The sequence below is a fragment of the Notolepis coatsorum genome, assembly GCF_963971535.1.
Source record: "Notolepis coatsorum genome assembly, chromosome: 16".
In the NCBI taxonomy this organism is placed as follows: Eukaryota; Metazoa; Chordata; class Actinopteri; order Aulopiformes; family Paralepididae; genus Notolepis; species Notolepis coatsorum.
This window is the reverse complement of record NC_140180.1, coordinates 92189596-92205733: the sequence shown is the minus strand read 5'-3', so window position 1 is coordinate 92205733 and position 16138 is coordinate 92189596. Positions and strand designations below refer to the sequence as shown.

At 44.9% G+C, this 16138-nt stretch overlaps 1 protein-coding gene across 1 annotated transcript in view; it reads right to left on the bottom strand.

The window, feature by feature from the left end:
* Positions 1 to 16138, bottom strand: part of slc36a1 (solute carrier family 36 member 1) — a 181519-nt gene that overhangs the window by 119736 nt on the left and 45645 nt on the right. Inside the window, 1 exon segment of the mRNA XM_084331234.1 lies at positions 3527 to 3625. Within this exon segment, the coding sequence (XP_084187360.1) occupies positions 3527 to 3625 (99 nt within the window).

Below are 16138 nucleotides of genomic sequence, written 5' to 3'. Positions count from 1 at the left end.
TTGTTTCATTGCGCCCGGCATGTCCGCTGGGTTGGAACAGTGTTTGTCCAGTCTGGCGCGCTCCCTCCCGGTACCGTCTGCCACACTATCGGCTCGTCTTCCACGCGTCACCGGCCGCCTCTCCTTTCTCTTGGACACCCGGCGTCACATCAGCTAGGCTAAACGGCAAGCTCGCCGAGCGGCACGCTGTTTTGACTCCGCGCGGGTAAAGCCATGGCTGCGTGGCGCAAGCCGTTGAAAATAAAAAGATGGCAGGGGTCGAGTTATTGTGTCCTGAAAGCTCTTTTATTTCATAGGGATTCTTTTTATTTTATTCTTATTCTCATTCCTATTCTTATTTTTGACTAACTAAATGTTGATTGTGAGCGATCTGTGGTGCTGAATTTCCCTCTGGATCAATAAAGTACTGCTATTCTATTCTATTCTATTTCTTAACTCTTAACCCTCGAATGAAGGAACAAATGAAATACATTGCATGACAACTCATTATCCATTCAGTATAAACTCGGTGGATAATAATTCAGCTCATTGGTCTTTGTGTCATAACTCATTATCCAATCAGTTTAAACTTGGTGGAGAGCATTTCAGCTCATTGGTCTTTGTGCCACAACTCATTAGCCAATCAGTTTAAACTTGGTGAAGAGCATTTCAGCTCATTGGTCTTTGTGTCACAACTCATTATCCAATCAGTTTAAACTCTGGAGAATATTTCAACACGTTGGTCTTTGACACCGCATACCGTCCAATTACACAATTGGCTCATCCTAAGCAGTGACACAGCTAGACTCAATGCCTTCTCGGGAACCAATCCCGTTTTGTACTCCACCCCCACCAGTGCCAACGCTCCAATGGACCTATGTCAAACCCCGCCCTCTTCACTTGATCTGCCAATCACAACTGTCGCTGTCTGAGGTATAGCCAACCCTGAGCCACAGTAGGGGGTGTTTCCTCTCCCACAGCTATTCACTGGGTTCACTATACCCCATTAATGAGCACCATCCCTACTGGAGTCGCTGCCACCGTCTCTCTTTTAATCTGTCGTGTTGTGAAGATAAAAGCTTAATTTCAAATTCCTACCAACCCAGACTCTTCTTACTGAATCATGTTATTATCCGATTTATTACAAGATTTATTAATGTATTTATGTCACACGAAATAACCACCGCCGGCTTCGGTCTCACGCTCCCGCCTCTCCAGCTCACGTCTCGCGCACTCCTGTCTCACGCACTTCCATCTCCCGCGCTCCCGTCTCGCACACTCCTGTCTCACGCACTTCCATCTCGCGCGCTCCCGTCTCGCACACTCCTGTCTCACGCACTCCTGTCTCACGCACTCCTGTCTCACGCACTCCTGTCTCACGCGCTCCCGTCTCACGCACTCCTGTCTCGCGCACTCCTGTCTCACGCACTCCTGTCTCACGCACTCCTGTCTCGCGCACTCCTGTCTCACGCACTCCTGTCTCACGCACTCCTGTCTCACGCACTCCTGTCTCACGCGCTCCCGTCTCGCACACTCCTGTCTCACGCACTCCTGTCTCACGCACTCCTGTCTCACGCACTCCTGTCTCGCACACTCCTGTCTCGCACACTCCCGTCTCACGCACTCCTGTCTCACGCACTCCTGTCTCACGCACTCCTGTCTCGCACACTCCTGTCTCGCACACTCCCGTCTCACGCACTCCTGTCTCGCACACTCCCGTCTCGCACGCTCCTGTCTCACGCACTCCTGTCTCACGCACTCCTGTCTCACGCGCTCCCGTCTCGCACACTCATGTCTCACGCACTCCTGTCTCACGCGCTCCCGTCTCACACACTCCTGTCTCGCACACTCCTGTCTCACGCACTCCTGTCTCACGCACTCCTGTCTCACGCACTCCTGTCTCACGCGCTCCCGTCTCACACACTCCTGTCTCGCACACTCCTGTCTCACGCACTCCTGTCTCACGCACTCCTGTCTCACGCACTCCTGTCTCGCACACTCCTGTCTCATGCACTCCTGTGTCACGCACTCCTGTCTCACGCACTCCTGTCTCACGCACTCCTGTGTCACGCACTCCTGTCTCTCCCGCTCCCGTCTCTCCCGTTCCCGTACTCCAGTCTCTCCCGCTCCCGTCTCTCCCGTTCCCGTACTCCAGTCTCTCCCGCTCCCGTCTCTCCCGTTCCCGTACTCCAGTCTCTCCCGCTCCCGTACTCCAGTCTCTCCCGCTCCCGTCTCTCCCGTTCCCGTACTCCAGTCTCTCCCGCTCCCGTCTCTCCCGTTCCCGTACTCCAGTCTCTCCCGCTCCCGTCTCTCCCGTTCCCGTACTCCAGTCTCTCCCGCTCCCGTCTCTCCCGTTCCCGTACTCCAGTCTCTCCCGCTCCCGTCTCTCCCGTTCCCGTACTCCAGTCTCTCCCGCTCCTGTCTCTCCCGTTCCCGTACTCCAGTCTCTCCCGCTCCCGTACTCCCGTCTTGCACATCGCCGCCACAGTTATGCAGCGAGAGCCGCCGGGTTTCTCCGGTTCCGTCGCCGGTGCTCCCGTCGGCCCGGCTGATGAAATTGAAATTGAATTGAAGGCGTTTGGTTGGGGGGGGGGTCAGGATGACCGCTTGTTGTGCCGTCTAGAGATGACGCCAAAGAGGGAGAAGAAGAAGGCCGCTCCTCCGTCTGATCTACCGCTGCGGTCCTGAGGCAATGTTTTCCTAATAGCCGCCTCATTTCAGACGTAGCGGGAGGGACGCCGCTCTGGAGTCTCCCACTGAGGGGCTCTGCACAGCTGGGGAGTTATAATGGGGGCATTTATTCATATGTGGCAGGGCGGGCCGGGGACGTCGCTTTGAGATGGGAATAATACCAGGAGCCAGGGACAGCCCCCGAACCGTCTCAACGGTTAGGAACGTGTTCGGTAGTCCTTTGAATCTCAATTTGAGGTTTGGATGATTCTTTTTTATAATTCTATTTTTTTTATCATTATTATTACTATAGGCCTATATTTAGATGAAGGCAGGCTGCACAATAGGCCACATTTAGTCAGAAAATATCCCAGTAGTGTATTAACCTATAAAATAAGGATCAGAGGATCAATGGGAAAACAATTAAAGACGTAGCCAACTAAGTCGGAGAGTGAGTTTAATATATTTAATATAATGTCTTTGCACCGGACAGGTGGACTAATATAATGACCCTCGTTTACCAAGAGGCTGACAGAATAATTATAACACCAGGTGACTGTTCTTGTGCCCGTCCCAGTATTTTATCCCAGGTCCAACCTGGTAGTGTGCGTGTGTGTGCGTCTGTGTGTGTGTGTGGCTGTTTTGATTGCTCAGATTACTTGTGAATTGTAGTTTCTCTCTAGCGAGCTGCCTTGGAACTAACATTAGTCGTAGTTATTGATAGTGATTGATGGAAAGAGGGCATCATCAATGTGCATCTTCAATAATGGCCTTTACACCTGCAGGTTTAAGTCACACTTGGCGTTTCTACTTCACATCCGATGCCGTCTGAATATAACGCAGCTAGGCAGTTAAAGCGCGTCCGTGTGCAACTCACCACTCCAATCCCCTCGAAGGCGAAGATGGCCGTTCCGAAGAAGAGCGGGTAGTCCTTGAGTCTCCCAACTTTCGGCAGGTTGATGGGGTATTTGATATTCTGGAAAACAAATGAGGAGAGGGGGGGGGGGGGGGGCACAAACAAACATGAGTGCTGTATGTATACGTAAAGGGACAGTCCACATTTTGAGGAAGTCGATCTGATTCGTCAGGGTTAGATTCACAAAGCTCTTTGCGGATCCTTTCTGGAGCAGATGAGGCATGTTAAGGCTGCGAATAACGTATGGTATTCACTGAAGGGCTTGGATAAGCACTATGTGCATGTCCTTGGGTCAATGATCACTCCTCTCATTGATATATATATACAAAAAAATCTTACCTTTATATTCATCTGTTTTAATTATTTATCTTGAATGACTTGTAATCTCGACACATTTGCAAATGAGGGCAACCTTATAAATAAATGTAATTTAATAAAATATTTGCATTGGATGGAGGATCGTGCAATAAGTAGGCAGAGATATTATAAGTACAGTGTATTATATAAATCACTAAAGCTCATGCAATTGAGCCAGTCCCCCCCCCCCCCCCCCCCCCCCCGGAATGTCTCTTTCCTTAAGGCCCTCCCATAGTCAAGCAGACTGTACACAGAGCAACTCCGCGGAGGTCAAAGGGAGTCAAAGCAGACCCACAGCAGAGTGCAAAGTGCGAAGCTCCTATTTTCTGACGTGCGGACGTCCGCTGAGATCAAAAGCTCAAAGAGTCCGCGCGGACCTCCGCGGAGTCTGCTCTGTGTACAGTCTGCTCGACTATGGGAGGGCCTTTAGAGAGCGTCGCTCCGACAGGTTTCTCCCTGTCCGTCATCACTTGGATGGTAACGGTCATGTTGCCACGTAATGTATCATCAATGTGTCATTTCACTTGAAGTCGCCATGGTGATCTATGAGCGTAATGACCAGCAATTATGGGAATATGCTACCTGTACAGGCCTGGAGAGTGAACTGCTCCAAGTCAAATTCAGCTGAATGAAGATGTTATTGTAGCCTAAAATAAAGAATGAAAAAGACACGCATATCTCCAATACCCAATAGTATGAGTGCTGGATGAAAAAAATGCCTTAAGATTAGTAGACCTGGACACCAAATGGCTCCCTTTAAAGGGCTTTTAATGCAGTGAGTGACGTTTACAGCAGCAAGGCTCTTCCTCAGACTTGTTATTGTAGCCTACCATAGATAATTGTGCATCACATTACATTATCACCAGCCACACTCTCAGACCCAAACGCATTTCCTTTGATTTAATTATACATCAAATGATTTATGTCAAGGATTGCAATGCCTCGCTTGAATGAAGTTAACTTTTCACCTGGATAACGTCAACATTCAGGGTGAATGTAATGTGAGAAATTGGGATAAAAAAATAATTTTTTTATTTGGGTCTGAGAGTTTGGCTGGTCTGCCATTCTGCAGCTGGATACTATTGGTTTGTTTTGGCAAAATTCTTCTGCTCTGTGTGACAATAAATAAATTAATGATGATATGCAATTTAAAACCAAAACTAAGGCCTCAGTATGAGTTTAAGACGTGAACATGGTCATGTTTGTTAAAAAAAAAAAATAGTAAAAAAAAAATATATATATCACGTGATCGGATCGGGACATCCCTAATATAAATGTAAATGTATGGTTGAAACATGCAAACGTTCAAACGCACACACACTAGTAAGCATTGGAGGCTTTTAACCAGGGCCGGACTGTGGAAATCATTCAGGCCAATTTTTTATTTTTACCATTTAAATGGCAGTGTTTGTGATGGCATCACAAATTATTGTTAAAAAAGAGGGAGAGAGGGAGAGAGTGAGTGAGTGAGTGAGTGAGTGAGTGAGTGAGTGAGTGAGTGAGTGAGTGAGTGAGTGAGTGAGTGAGTGAGTGAGTGAGTGAGTGAGTGAGTGAGTGAGTGAGTGGGTGGGTGGGTGGGTGGGTGGGTGGGTGGGTGGGTGGGTGGGTGGGTGGGTGAGTGAGTGAGTGAGTGAGTGAGTGAGTGAGTGAGTGAGTGAGTGAGTGAGTGAGTGAGTGAGTGAGTGAGTGAGTGAGTGAGTGAGTGAGTGAGTGAGAGAGAGAGATAGTTCTCCAACTTGTGTGAGTTTAGACTGCGTTACCCTCTGTTGCAGTGATCTCCTGGTTGTTCCCCACCTAGGTTATCTAACTATAAACACTGGCCTGGCATGCTTCTAAGTTCAGTGGCCTGACTGCATACAAAATACTTTTTTTTAAAGAATTATGAAATCAATACATTCTGGAAATAATCTCGCAACCCCCACTTGGGGAACCACTGCAGTACATGACATACAACATAAATACACCAAGACATTATTGACCAGCTTACTGGGCAACGTTTCTCATCAGTTATAACTTATATAGGACTAGGGCTAGGCTCAGGGGCATGGATAGTAGTATACATTTCCATCTTCATATTTGAAAAAAGTAGTATATACTAGAAATATATATATTACATTTTTTGGAAGGGCACTTGGGGCTAAAGGGGCAGGGGCTCAAGCCCCCCTCCAGCCCTATCTGTGCACGGCACTGACTAGGCTACTCCACTATAACATCAGGATAACAAAAAGAGAGAGAGAGAGAGAGAAAACGAAACAGAGCTACTGCAACAGCCTATCAATCTGGTAATACAAACCGTCTAGGATATCTGCCTGAGCAGTGACCAGCTGAAGATTATGATCAAACTCACTAAGGAATATTCTTTTCCCTGAAATCACCTTGAGATTTTGCAAATAGCTGGTTAACTTCCGTCTTCAGATGTTTTCGTTTGAAACTACTTTTAGTCAGGGTCACGGTTTCTCCATAGAGCGCCATCGTACTTTTTTAGCAGCAGCTCGCGCAGGTATGGGGCAACTTAGTCACGTGACTCAGCTGGCATTACTGATTGGCTCAAACACGGTATGTTTGTATACAGCAAACAGGAGGGCACCACATAAGTGCGCTCGCACTATAATCACAGCGTCCGGGGTTCGAATCCGGCCCGGGGAACTATGCTGCATGTCCTCCCCAAATCTTCTCCTAACTTTCCTCTGCCTGTCCTATCCCCGAAAGAAAAAGCTGTAAAAATGCAATTTTTTTTATAAATACAGCGAAAAGGTCTAGTTTGTTCATTTATTTTTTACCCAGGGACAGAGCACATTAATGCAGGGGTTCCCAAAGTTTTCAGGCCGCAACCCCCTAAATAACAGTGTCAGAGAGCCCACTATTATAGGAGGTATAAAAAAATATATAATTCTTTTTTTTTATTATAGATTTTTTTAATTTTTATTTTTTTTATAACTGGAAATGTATGGTTGAAACATGCAAACGTTCAAACGCACACACACTAATAACATTGGAGGCTTTTAACCAGGGCCAGACTGGGGAAATCATTCAGGCCAGGAAATATAATGCGAAATATAGCCCCAGTCAGGCCACTTTTTAAGCGGGGGGTCCCCCAAGACTTCATTTCCTGCATTCTGGTGCAGGAATTGTTTTATTTGTACCCTTTAAATGCCAGTGTTTGTGATGACATGACTGCATAATTTTTTTTTTTTTTTTTTTTTTTTTTTTATCTTTTTTTATTTATCTTTTTTTAATCATCTGGCGTCTAGGGGTCGCGACCCCCACTTTGGGAACCCCTGCATTAATGAACATCTTCAGTTTCCACATCAATGTAAATGTGCCAGATTTGAGCTAATTAGCTCATTTCCATCTGTAGTCCCTGCCTAACATTCAGGTCTATTAGCTGCTGCATTCGTGAATTTCATTTCATTTCTCATTTCAAACCTTTATTTCAAATGGTAAGACACCGAGGTTACCCTCGTTTGCAACAAACGACAAGCTTACAAAACAAGTTGGGAGTTTATCAGCAATGTCATACATATAGGCAAAATAAACAAGAATAAACATGAAAGAATCTGCTAAGACAGTTACAAGTCGCCACGCGGTGGTCGTACTGTAGATCACCACGCGAGAGAAAGCAACGCAGCAAGAGAAGGAATAACCTTCAGCCTCAGAGTCAGTCGGAGGGCATAGGTGTTGGAAGCATCAAAGGAAAAAGCTGAATATATAATTAACTAGTTTCCTAGTATAAAGGGCTTTAAAAATAAACAAATACCAACGATGGTTATGCCTCCAACCTCCAACCATCCAACCTTTTCATAAAGGACACAGTGGTGGGTATCATACCTGTCACCGGTAATACATCTGAGGGAAGAATAATATACTGAGTCCAACAGTTTAAGAGCTAAAGCCTCAGCATGCCTATAAATCACCATGGTCCAACGTTGATAGGAAAACAGCTTCAACAATCTTCTTTCTATTAATCACGGGAAAGCTGGATCTATTCTGATTTAAGACGTGGAATGAGCGCACATTGCAACCGCATAGCGTTCTCTCACCAACTCACAACTGAGTCCTTGCCCTGAGAGTCCTTTCAGTTAATCTAAAAAAAATAAAAACACCAGTATTTATTTTCTTTATGGTTTCTTTTGATTATTTTTGCACTTGTAATCTTCGAGCTAATGAAAAGATGGATGTTTTGTCTATGTATATGAAATGTAATTAATCAAATATTTTGTCATGATTAATACATTTATGCAATTTAACTAATGTAATTAATTATATGCCTACACTCTATTTCTCATACACATCACTCAAAGGCACATTATGCACTCTCTCACACACAAGCTAACGTTAGTCACTTGGTTTGGAGTACTTGGAAGAAAACAATAAATCATTCCACGTGCACTCTCTCATGCACATAGACATATAGGACTTCCTAAACACATGCTCAACATACCATTCCCCACACTTTCATTTCACACTTCGACACACACCAGAACCACAGGAAGCTAAAACCAAAAGGAATTTCCTTATAAGGTAACAACTGTCATCCTGGTCAAATATGTACCCGTTTGATATATAAGCTGGCAGACCGCCAAAGACATTGAATTATTGTCCCCTGATGCATATGGAACTTTTGTAATTGTAAAAGATTATAATAAAGTTTGGTCAAATTGGAACATTTTGTCTGGACATCATTTATTCAAATCTCAACCCACTGTACTCCTGTTTTAATTATATTTTGATTGACATTTGTCTTGTGTTTTCTCCTACACTAACCATGCTAGAAGAAGTGGGGGACACAGAGCAATTGAAATTCTGTTGACTAACATTACCTGAACAATGGGGAATCCTGGTGTCAAAGAAAGCATTAAAACGCAGCCATATGTTCAATTTAACCCACAAACAATGCAAGGTTTAAAGCATTTAAATCCATTGCTGTGGTGCCTGAATATGCAAAATGTTTTGTCCGAATTCATTCCCACGGCCATTTATCTACCACAGAGACACTTAACAAACCCCATATCTCTCACTATTGAACCCTTGTAGGGATTTTGTAGTGGGATATTGCTTCTTGAGGTATGCTCGTTTCCCAAGGAATGCAGCTGCCACATATTTGTTAGAGGCAGACGTCTTGTGATTAAACCTTTTGAGGCCAGAAGCAAGATTCCAGGGAGTCTGTCACCAACGCTTGTCCTCTCATCCATAACAGCCAGAATACAATCAACAGAAAACACAGAGTGAGGGAGGGAGAGAGAGGGGGAGGGGGGCAAAGAGAGAGATGGAATAGTGACCAGGGGGTACCAACGAAGAAAGATGTCAACAAAAAGGTGTGTACATTTGTCCTCATTTGAAGAGACCCTCTTTGTAAAGTGGGGTTTGGAATTTGCTCTTAATAACGGGATTTCTACGCTGTGTTCAATACGAACCACAGGCTGGCCAACACAGTCCCGGCTAGTCCAGCACATAGCATAGAATATATACACACCGACATTATTGACTGTATGGATTTGTATTTCTTAGTAGGGAAACTGTTCCCTATAGCTACTCAATGTTATGGTATGAAACATTAATATACGGCTCTGTAACCACCTCAAGCACTGGACTGCTATCTCAAACACATCAAAGAATTGGCTCAGGTGCTACCCGAGGAAGAATCTATTCTGTTGCAATAAGTAATTCATCCTCATCCTCAGCTGTGAGGACCCACAGGGCTACATTCTAGGCCCCATCTACTTATCCCTGTACAAGCTCTCTCTGCATACGATTAGCTTGGTCTGTTTTCACTTTATTTAATGTGTTTATTTCCTGTATGTATCACATTTACATGTTTATCAGTATTATCTCTTGCTTGTATTGTTTTCCAGTGAAGTGCTTTGCTAAGTTTATCATCATTATCATCATTCTACCTTTAATAATATAAATATTTGACAAATTATTATCTGATATTCATTACACATAAGTACAAAAATACATATAAAATGTGGGGGGTGATCTATGTGTGTTTGTTTCTATGCTGCATTGTTTAGACCCAGATTATGTCCTTTAATGTGGTTCTGTGCTCCATAGTGTTGGATTCTGGCAATCAGCCAATCTTATCTCATCATCTCCTTCGTCTCTCTCTCTGTTGTGCATTGTGTTTTTCTTGCAACCCCTGATAGTACATCCATAGTCATAAGAAACGACACTGCAACTTGATCTCTTTCCTTAGATCCTCATGTTTATTCTTATAAACATAGTCTCGTCATCAGATGTAAACCAGTTCTGTATTGTCATTGTTCAGTCTTAATTCTCTTCTCTCCGTCTCCTGTCATTAGTCCGATGGTTCTGGGCCTTGTCGGAGCCAACCACCATATCTGCTAGTGATGATGTGTCATCTTCTCCATTGCTGCCCCCCCCCCCCCCCTTTGCGAGGGGAGGGAGCCGTTTCAAAGTCTCTGATCAACGCTTCTCCTCTGTGTGTCGTAGCTCAGTCCAACTTACACCCGGAAGAACTCACATTATATTATTATCGCCATAGCAACGACAGGCCCGCCCCTCTCCTCGTTACTATGTGACGCGCTGTCTTTGACCACAGCTATTTGACCCAGATCACTATAGCAACGGCAATGTTTTTTTTTTTATCCACTTTTTCTCCCCGTTTTCTATTTTTTCTCCCATCCCAATTTCGTGTTTCCAATTCGTCCCTCCCCTGTCTTGAACATTGCTAGACTATGCCTCCCACTGGTCGGCTGTAGTGAGGATAGAAGCCTTGCATCATGTGTCCCCTCCGGTACACGAGGAGGCAGCCTGTCGCATCTTTTCACCACAGCAGCTCGATCTCTCAGTGGCGAGGAGTAACGCGTGGAAGGCTCACGCTGCCCCCGATACTTCCTGTTTCCGCCGCACCGGCGTCACCCAACCAACCTGTAGGAGTCGCTGTCCACAGCGTCCAATCCCCACCCACCGGCTTTCCCACCCTCTAACACTGCCAATTGTGTTAGTATGACGGCCGGCCAAGCCGGTAGCAACGCCGAGAGCAACGGCAATGTTAATATTATCCCCCATCTGTGGTTACACTGCTATGTGACGCCAGCGCTGCTGTAGACACTGACCTTGATGCTGTGGCTATCAGCTGTTGATGTTAAACAGCACAGCTGTGTTAGTCTGCTGCAACACACTCTCTGACTGTTATCCTCCTCCTCTGAGATGACTATGAGTAGATGCTGTCATCCACTGATATATATACAATATATACACCTTGAAAAACATAGACATCCTTCAATAGGTTATAAACCAGGCAATTTATTTGTATTTGTATTTCATCTATTTAACCCTCAGATGCATAGCATGGATCAAAACTGACCCAGGGCAAATTATTGTGTTTGATTTGTTACTCAATATTGAATTCATTCCTCAACTAATTCGTTTTGTAATGTCACAAACACACATTTATTATGTTATTTTTAGATAATTTTTGCATAAATGTTTTTATATCTATATATATATATATACCTAGAATGCATAGCATGGGTCAAAATGACCCGTATGTATTCTCAATGGAAAAGTCATCATCAGGCTACATTTTGGAGGGAAAAACAGGCATGGTCATTTTCAAAGAGGCCCCATATTCTCAATATATCTGAATGAAAATGGGTTCTATAGGTTCCCACAAATCCTCCCATTACAGACATGCCCACTTTGTGCTCATCCCATGCAGTTTTGGAGAAGGTTTTTGCATGCAGTATACAGTATACTCGTAACAGTATACCACGCCTATTCTAGAAATGGTGTATTTGCCAAATTTCCGCACACTGAGGTCCCTAAACATAAATTGGAATGCATGGCATTGCATAGATTGGGTATGCCATCTATCTAGGTCGTCCTCGGACGGGCCCTCCATCGGTGCTTCCAGTCATCCCGATCCTCCATGCATCTGGCTAGCTCGCCGGTGCATTCTGTTCCCGCATCTCTCCTGAGTACGTCCACGTAGGTTAACGTGGGACGTCCTCGTGATCGATGCCCGTGTGTTGGTTCCCACAGCACAAGTTTGCTGGTTGGCATCTCATGATGTCTCTGGCAGTGACCTGCCAGCCTCATTCTCCTGACTGCCACTTTCTCGCTCACCCTTAGCACCCCCCCATACAAGTTTGCATTAGTGACATGCTCATCCCTGTTGATGTTGAGCACCACACGCATCATTCTGGTGTAGCACCCATCCAAGGACTTCTGCAGGGTGGGCTTCAAGGTCCAGCATTCACTGACATACAAAAGGACAGACTCAACTGTTGCATGAAAGAAGTTGAGCTTGATTTGACGGGGGAGGTTGGATTTCCACACACTGGTCATGCCGTTCAGAGCCCTGCACGCAAGCGCCTTCCTCCCTTTAAGGTCTTGCTCGGACGAGTTGACCCACGAGCCCAGGTATTTGAAATCACCGACTTCCTTTAGAGCAGAGCCTCCTGTTGTCCTTAGAGGTGGATGATCCGGGAGGATGTTATACATTATGACCTCGGTTTTCTTGGCATTTAGCCTAAGGCCAACCTTGGCGCACTCAGTCTCCACTCTGCACAGGAGTTCCTGTGCCTGCTCCACGTGGTCAGAGAGCAGGCTGATGTCGTCCGCGTAGTCAAGGTCTGTTAGGACTACTGTGTCGTCTCGATCTCCTTGGGGTTATTGTGAGACCAAGTTCCTGCTCCCGTCCATTGATGGCCTTCCTGAGCGCATAGTCGAGGACTATGACGAAAAGGAAGGGGGCAAGGGTTTCCCCTTGCATCACTCCAGCCAGGATGTCAAATTCTTCACTGTTGCAGTCTGGGGTTACCACCTTGGCCCTTGTACCCATGTGCATGGTCCCTATGGCCCGGAGTAGATTGGGAGGGACTCCGTAGGCCTTGAGTATCCTCATCATCACGGCTCTGTGTATTGAGTCAAAAGCCTTTTTGAAGTCGATAAAGCACAGTACCGCTGTCAGGTTGTTCTTCTTCACCTCCTCGATGATTCTTCTCAAGGCCAAGATCTGGGCCACAGTGGTCCTCTTCTCTCGGAAACCATTTTGGTTCTCCCTGAGGTGGGGGTCAATGGCATTCCTTATCCGGTTTAGTATCATGCGATTGTACATCTTTGCAATGACACATGTCAGACTTATGCCACGGTAGTTGTCTGGCTTCGGGAGATCTCCGGACTTAGGCACTGGGATGATGTTAGAGAGAGACCACATATCAGGAAAGCTGATATTCTTGTTGATCATATGAGCTCAATTGTATTGTGTGTGTGTGATGATGAATAGATAGATGGGTTACACCTAACCAATGAACAGGGGTCATTCTTTACCCACGCTATGCACCAACACTCCGACGCCAGGCATATTTGTAATGTATATGTTCATGACTTTAACTAAATATGTCTTATTCATGATTTCACAAAGAAAGAAAGTTATAAAACAAACTAGAGTTCTGAGCATTTATACTATGACCACCAAGCACATTACACAGACCACTATACATATATATATATATGTATATGATCATTTATACCTCTAACCACTATATCTATATATGATCATTTATACCTATAGCCACCAAGCACATGTCACAGACCACTATACAGTATATATGATCATTTATACCTCTAACCACTATATCTATATATGATCATTTATACCTCTAACCACCAAGTATGTTACACAGACCACTGTAACTATATATGATCATTTATACCTATAACCACTATATCTATATATGATCATTTATACCTATAACCATCAAGCACATTACACAGACCACTATAACTATAACTATATATGATCATTTATACCTATAACCATCAAGCACAGTTACGTTGGCTTTGGTTTTTCATTGCTCTCTCTCTTTCTCCCCATCTCTAAGTGTCTCTCTCTCCTTTGTATCTCTATCTCTCTCTCTGACACCTTGCGCTGTCTCCCTCTCTCCCTTTTCTCTGTCTCTCTCCACTCACTCTCCCACAACCCCACCCCTCTGTGTGTGTGTGTGTGTGTGTGTGTGTGTGTGTGTGTGTGTGTGTGTGTGTGTGTGTGTGTGTGTGTGTGTGTGTGTGTGTGTGTGTGTGTGTGTGTGTGTCTTTGTCTGCGTCCCCCTTTCTCGCTCCTCATATCATGAAAGCATCCGCCGCCCTTCTAGGCACATGGGCTCCGTGGAGTGTGTGGGGATAGCCTCGTCAAAAGCCGCTGGTCATAAAAGTAGGCTATAGCCTAAGCACACATTATTCAAGGAGCCGCGGCTTCGGAGAATGCCATTCAAGCGTTTATAGAGAGGAGCGGGCCCGCACATCAGCGGAAAAATATTAAATCCCCATATGGAGTCACAGGGACAGACTTGCAATGGAATGCCATCGCATGTTACAAGCTGAGGCAAAGCATAACGCTAGGCGAATAATTCACATAACATATGGGAGAACATGCCTCTCGCACACAAGGGGAGCCACACCGAATGGAATTGAAAGGCAAGGCGTTGATTGTATGCGTAAATGCTTGTGCCGAGGCTTCCGAGAGCGCCGGGTTCACCGGCTAAGGACACGACTCTCCTCCATGACTGTTGCATGCGTGAAATACTGGATATTTTATTTATTTGATGAAAATCCTCGGAAATCAACAAAGTAAAGTATTGAAAAGTATTTAATTAAGTTCACCGGCTAAGGACACGACTCTCCTCTATGACTGTTGCATGCACAGAATACTGGATCTTTTATTTATTTGATGAAAATCCTCGGAAATCAACAGAGTATTGAAATGTATCTAATCAATTGAATTACGTTTTTTTTATTCAAAAAAAGATATTCAATATATATGCGGAAAAATATTAAATCCCCATATGGAGTCACAGGGGCAGACTTGCAAAGGAATTTTGTTGTTTTTGTTTATATTATCATAGATTTCGATGCATTTTTAATGGCCAAGTGTTAAAAGCTTTCGAATGTACACCATAAAAAAAGTAATTAAAATACTTCAGAGGGTCCCAGTCCTGCAGCGAAAAGAAGAAAAGGCATAGGGTGCGGTTATAAAAGAGGGCATCCAAGGTGATAGAGATGTGGAGGAAAGCGACGGGACATTAAGAGGAGAACACTGAACGTGTCTGGCTCTCAGTGCCGGGGCAGCCCAGGTGTTGCCTCGTCGCCCTGCCCCTCCAAATAGGAGATTATTATGTGGTCGTTTAATGCCGACAAAAGATGAACCAGGGCAGTAAATGGCTACTCTCAGCTTGACAGATATAGCCGATATATCCAGACCAGAAATATAATAAAGAACAATTTGAAAGTCCCATCTTTGTACAAAACCGATTGTGACCCTGAACTGCGTCGAACTTAAATCCGAAATGGCTATGAAGCTAAGAATCCTGAGGTCCAATTTCTTGAGGTGAGAGGTCAGGGGACTCAGTTGTAATTGGCCTTTTTTCTTTTTTGTAAAAACATTGATTGAATTTTCTGAACAGATCGTGTCACTTCCCTGGTAAACCATGAAACGGTTGTTATCTACAGATTCCTAAAGGTCTCTAGTCTCTTTGCTTTCAAACCGAGCCTGCTAGAACCTCTGAAAGACTGCGATAATGTACTAATCTTCAGAGGGTTCAAATAATTATGGAAATGTTAACTGAATATATGTATGATAATGTCCTCGCACGGCACTAAAAAAAGTTGCCATCGGCTGGATTTGGCCCATGGAGCCGCCGGTCGAGTATCGGTGCTATAAAATATTCCGTAATGAGTTTCGCTTTCGTGCCAACAGACATTTTGTCAGAGAAGATGTTACATTTGTCAAACGGTGATCTTGTTTTGCATAAAACCTCTTAATATAATAATGATTATGGAAAATTCTCAACGCTTAGGAGGGGAGTGATGGAAATCTTACGAGACGGGAGCAGCACAGTGTGTCAGTACAGAGGGAGCTGCCAAGACAAAAAGGAGCACCTAAGTACATGAGGCTACGGAGTAGAGAGCTTCTCTCTTGGAACGGTTTGCCGTAGATCCGTTGAACCCTTGAGGGGGGGCGACGTCGAAGCCAAGAAACATGACATCATCCTGATCCACTTCAGCCCCATAGGAAAGCCTTTCTAACCTAATGGGACTGGTGTTCTCCAGGATGGCAACGCCCCCCGCCGTAATACGATTGGTCACTAAACTGATTTGATGAGTGTGAAAGCTATGATAGGTATTAGGGATGGATACCGAATGCGGTACTACCGACAGAATCATGTCGGTACTACCGAGTACCGATTCACG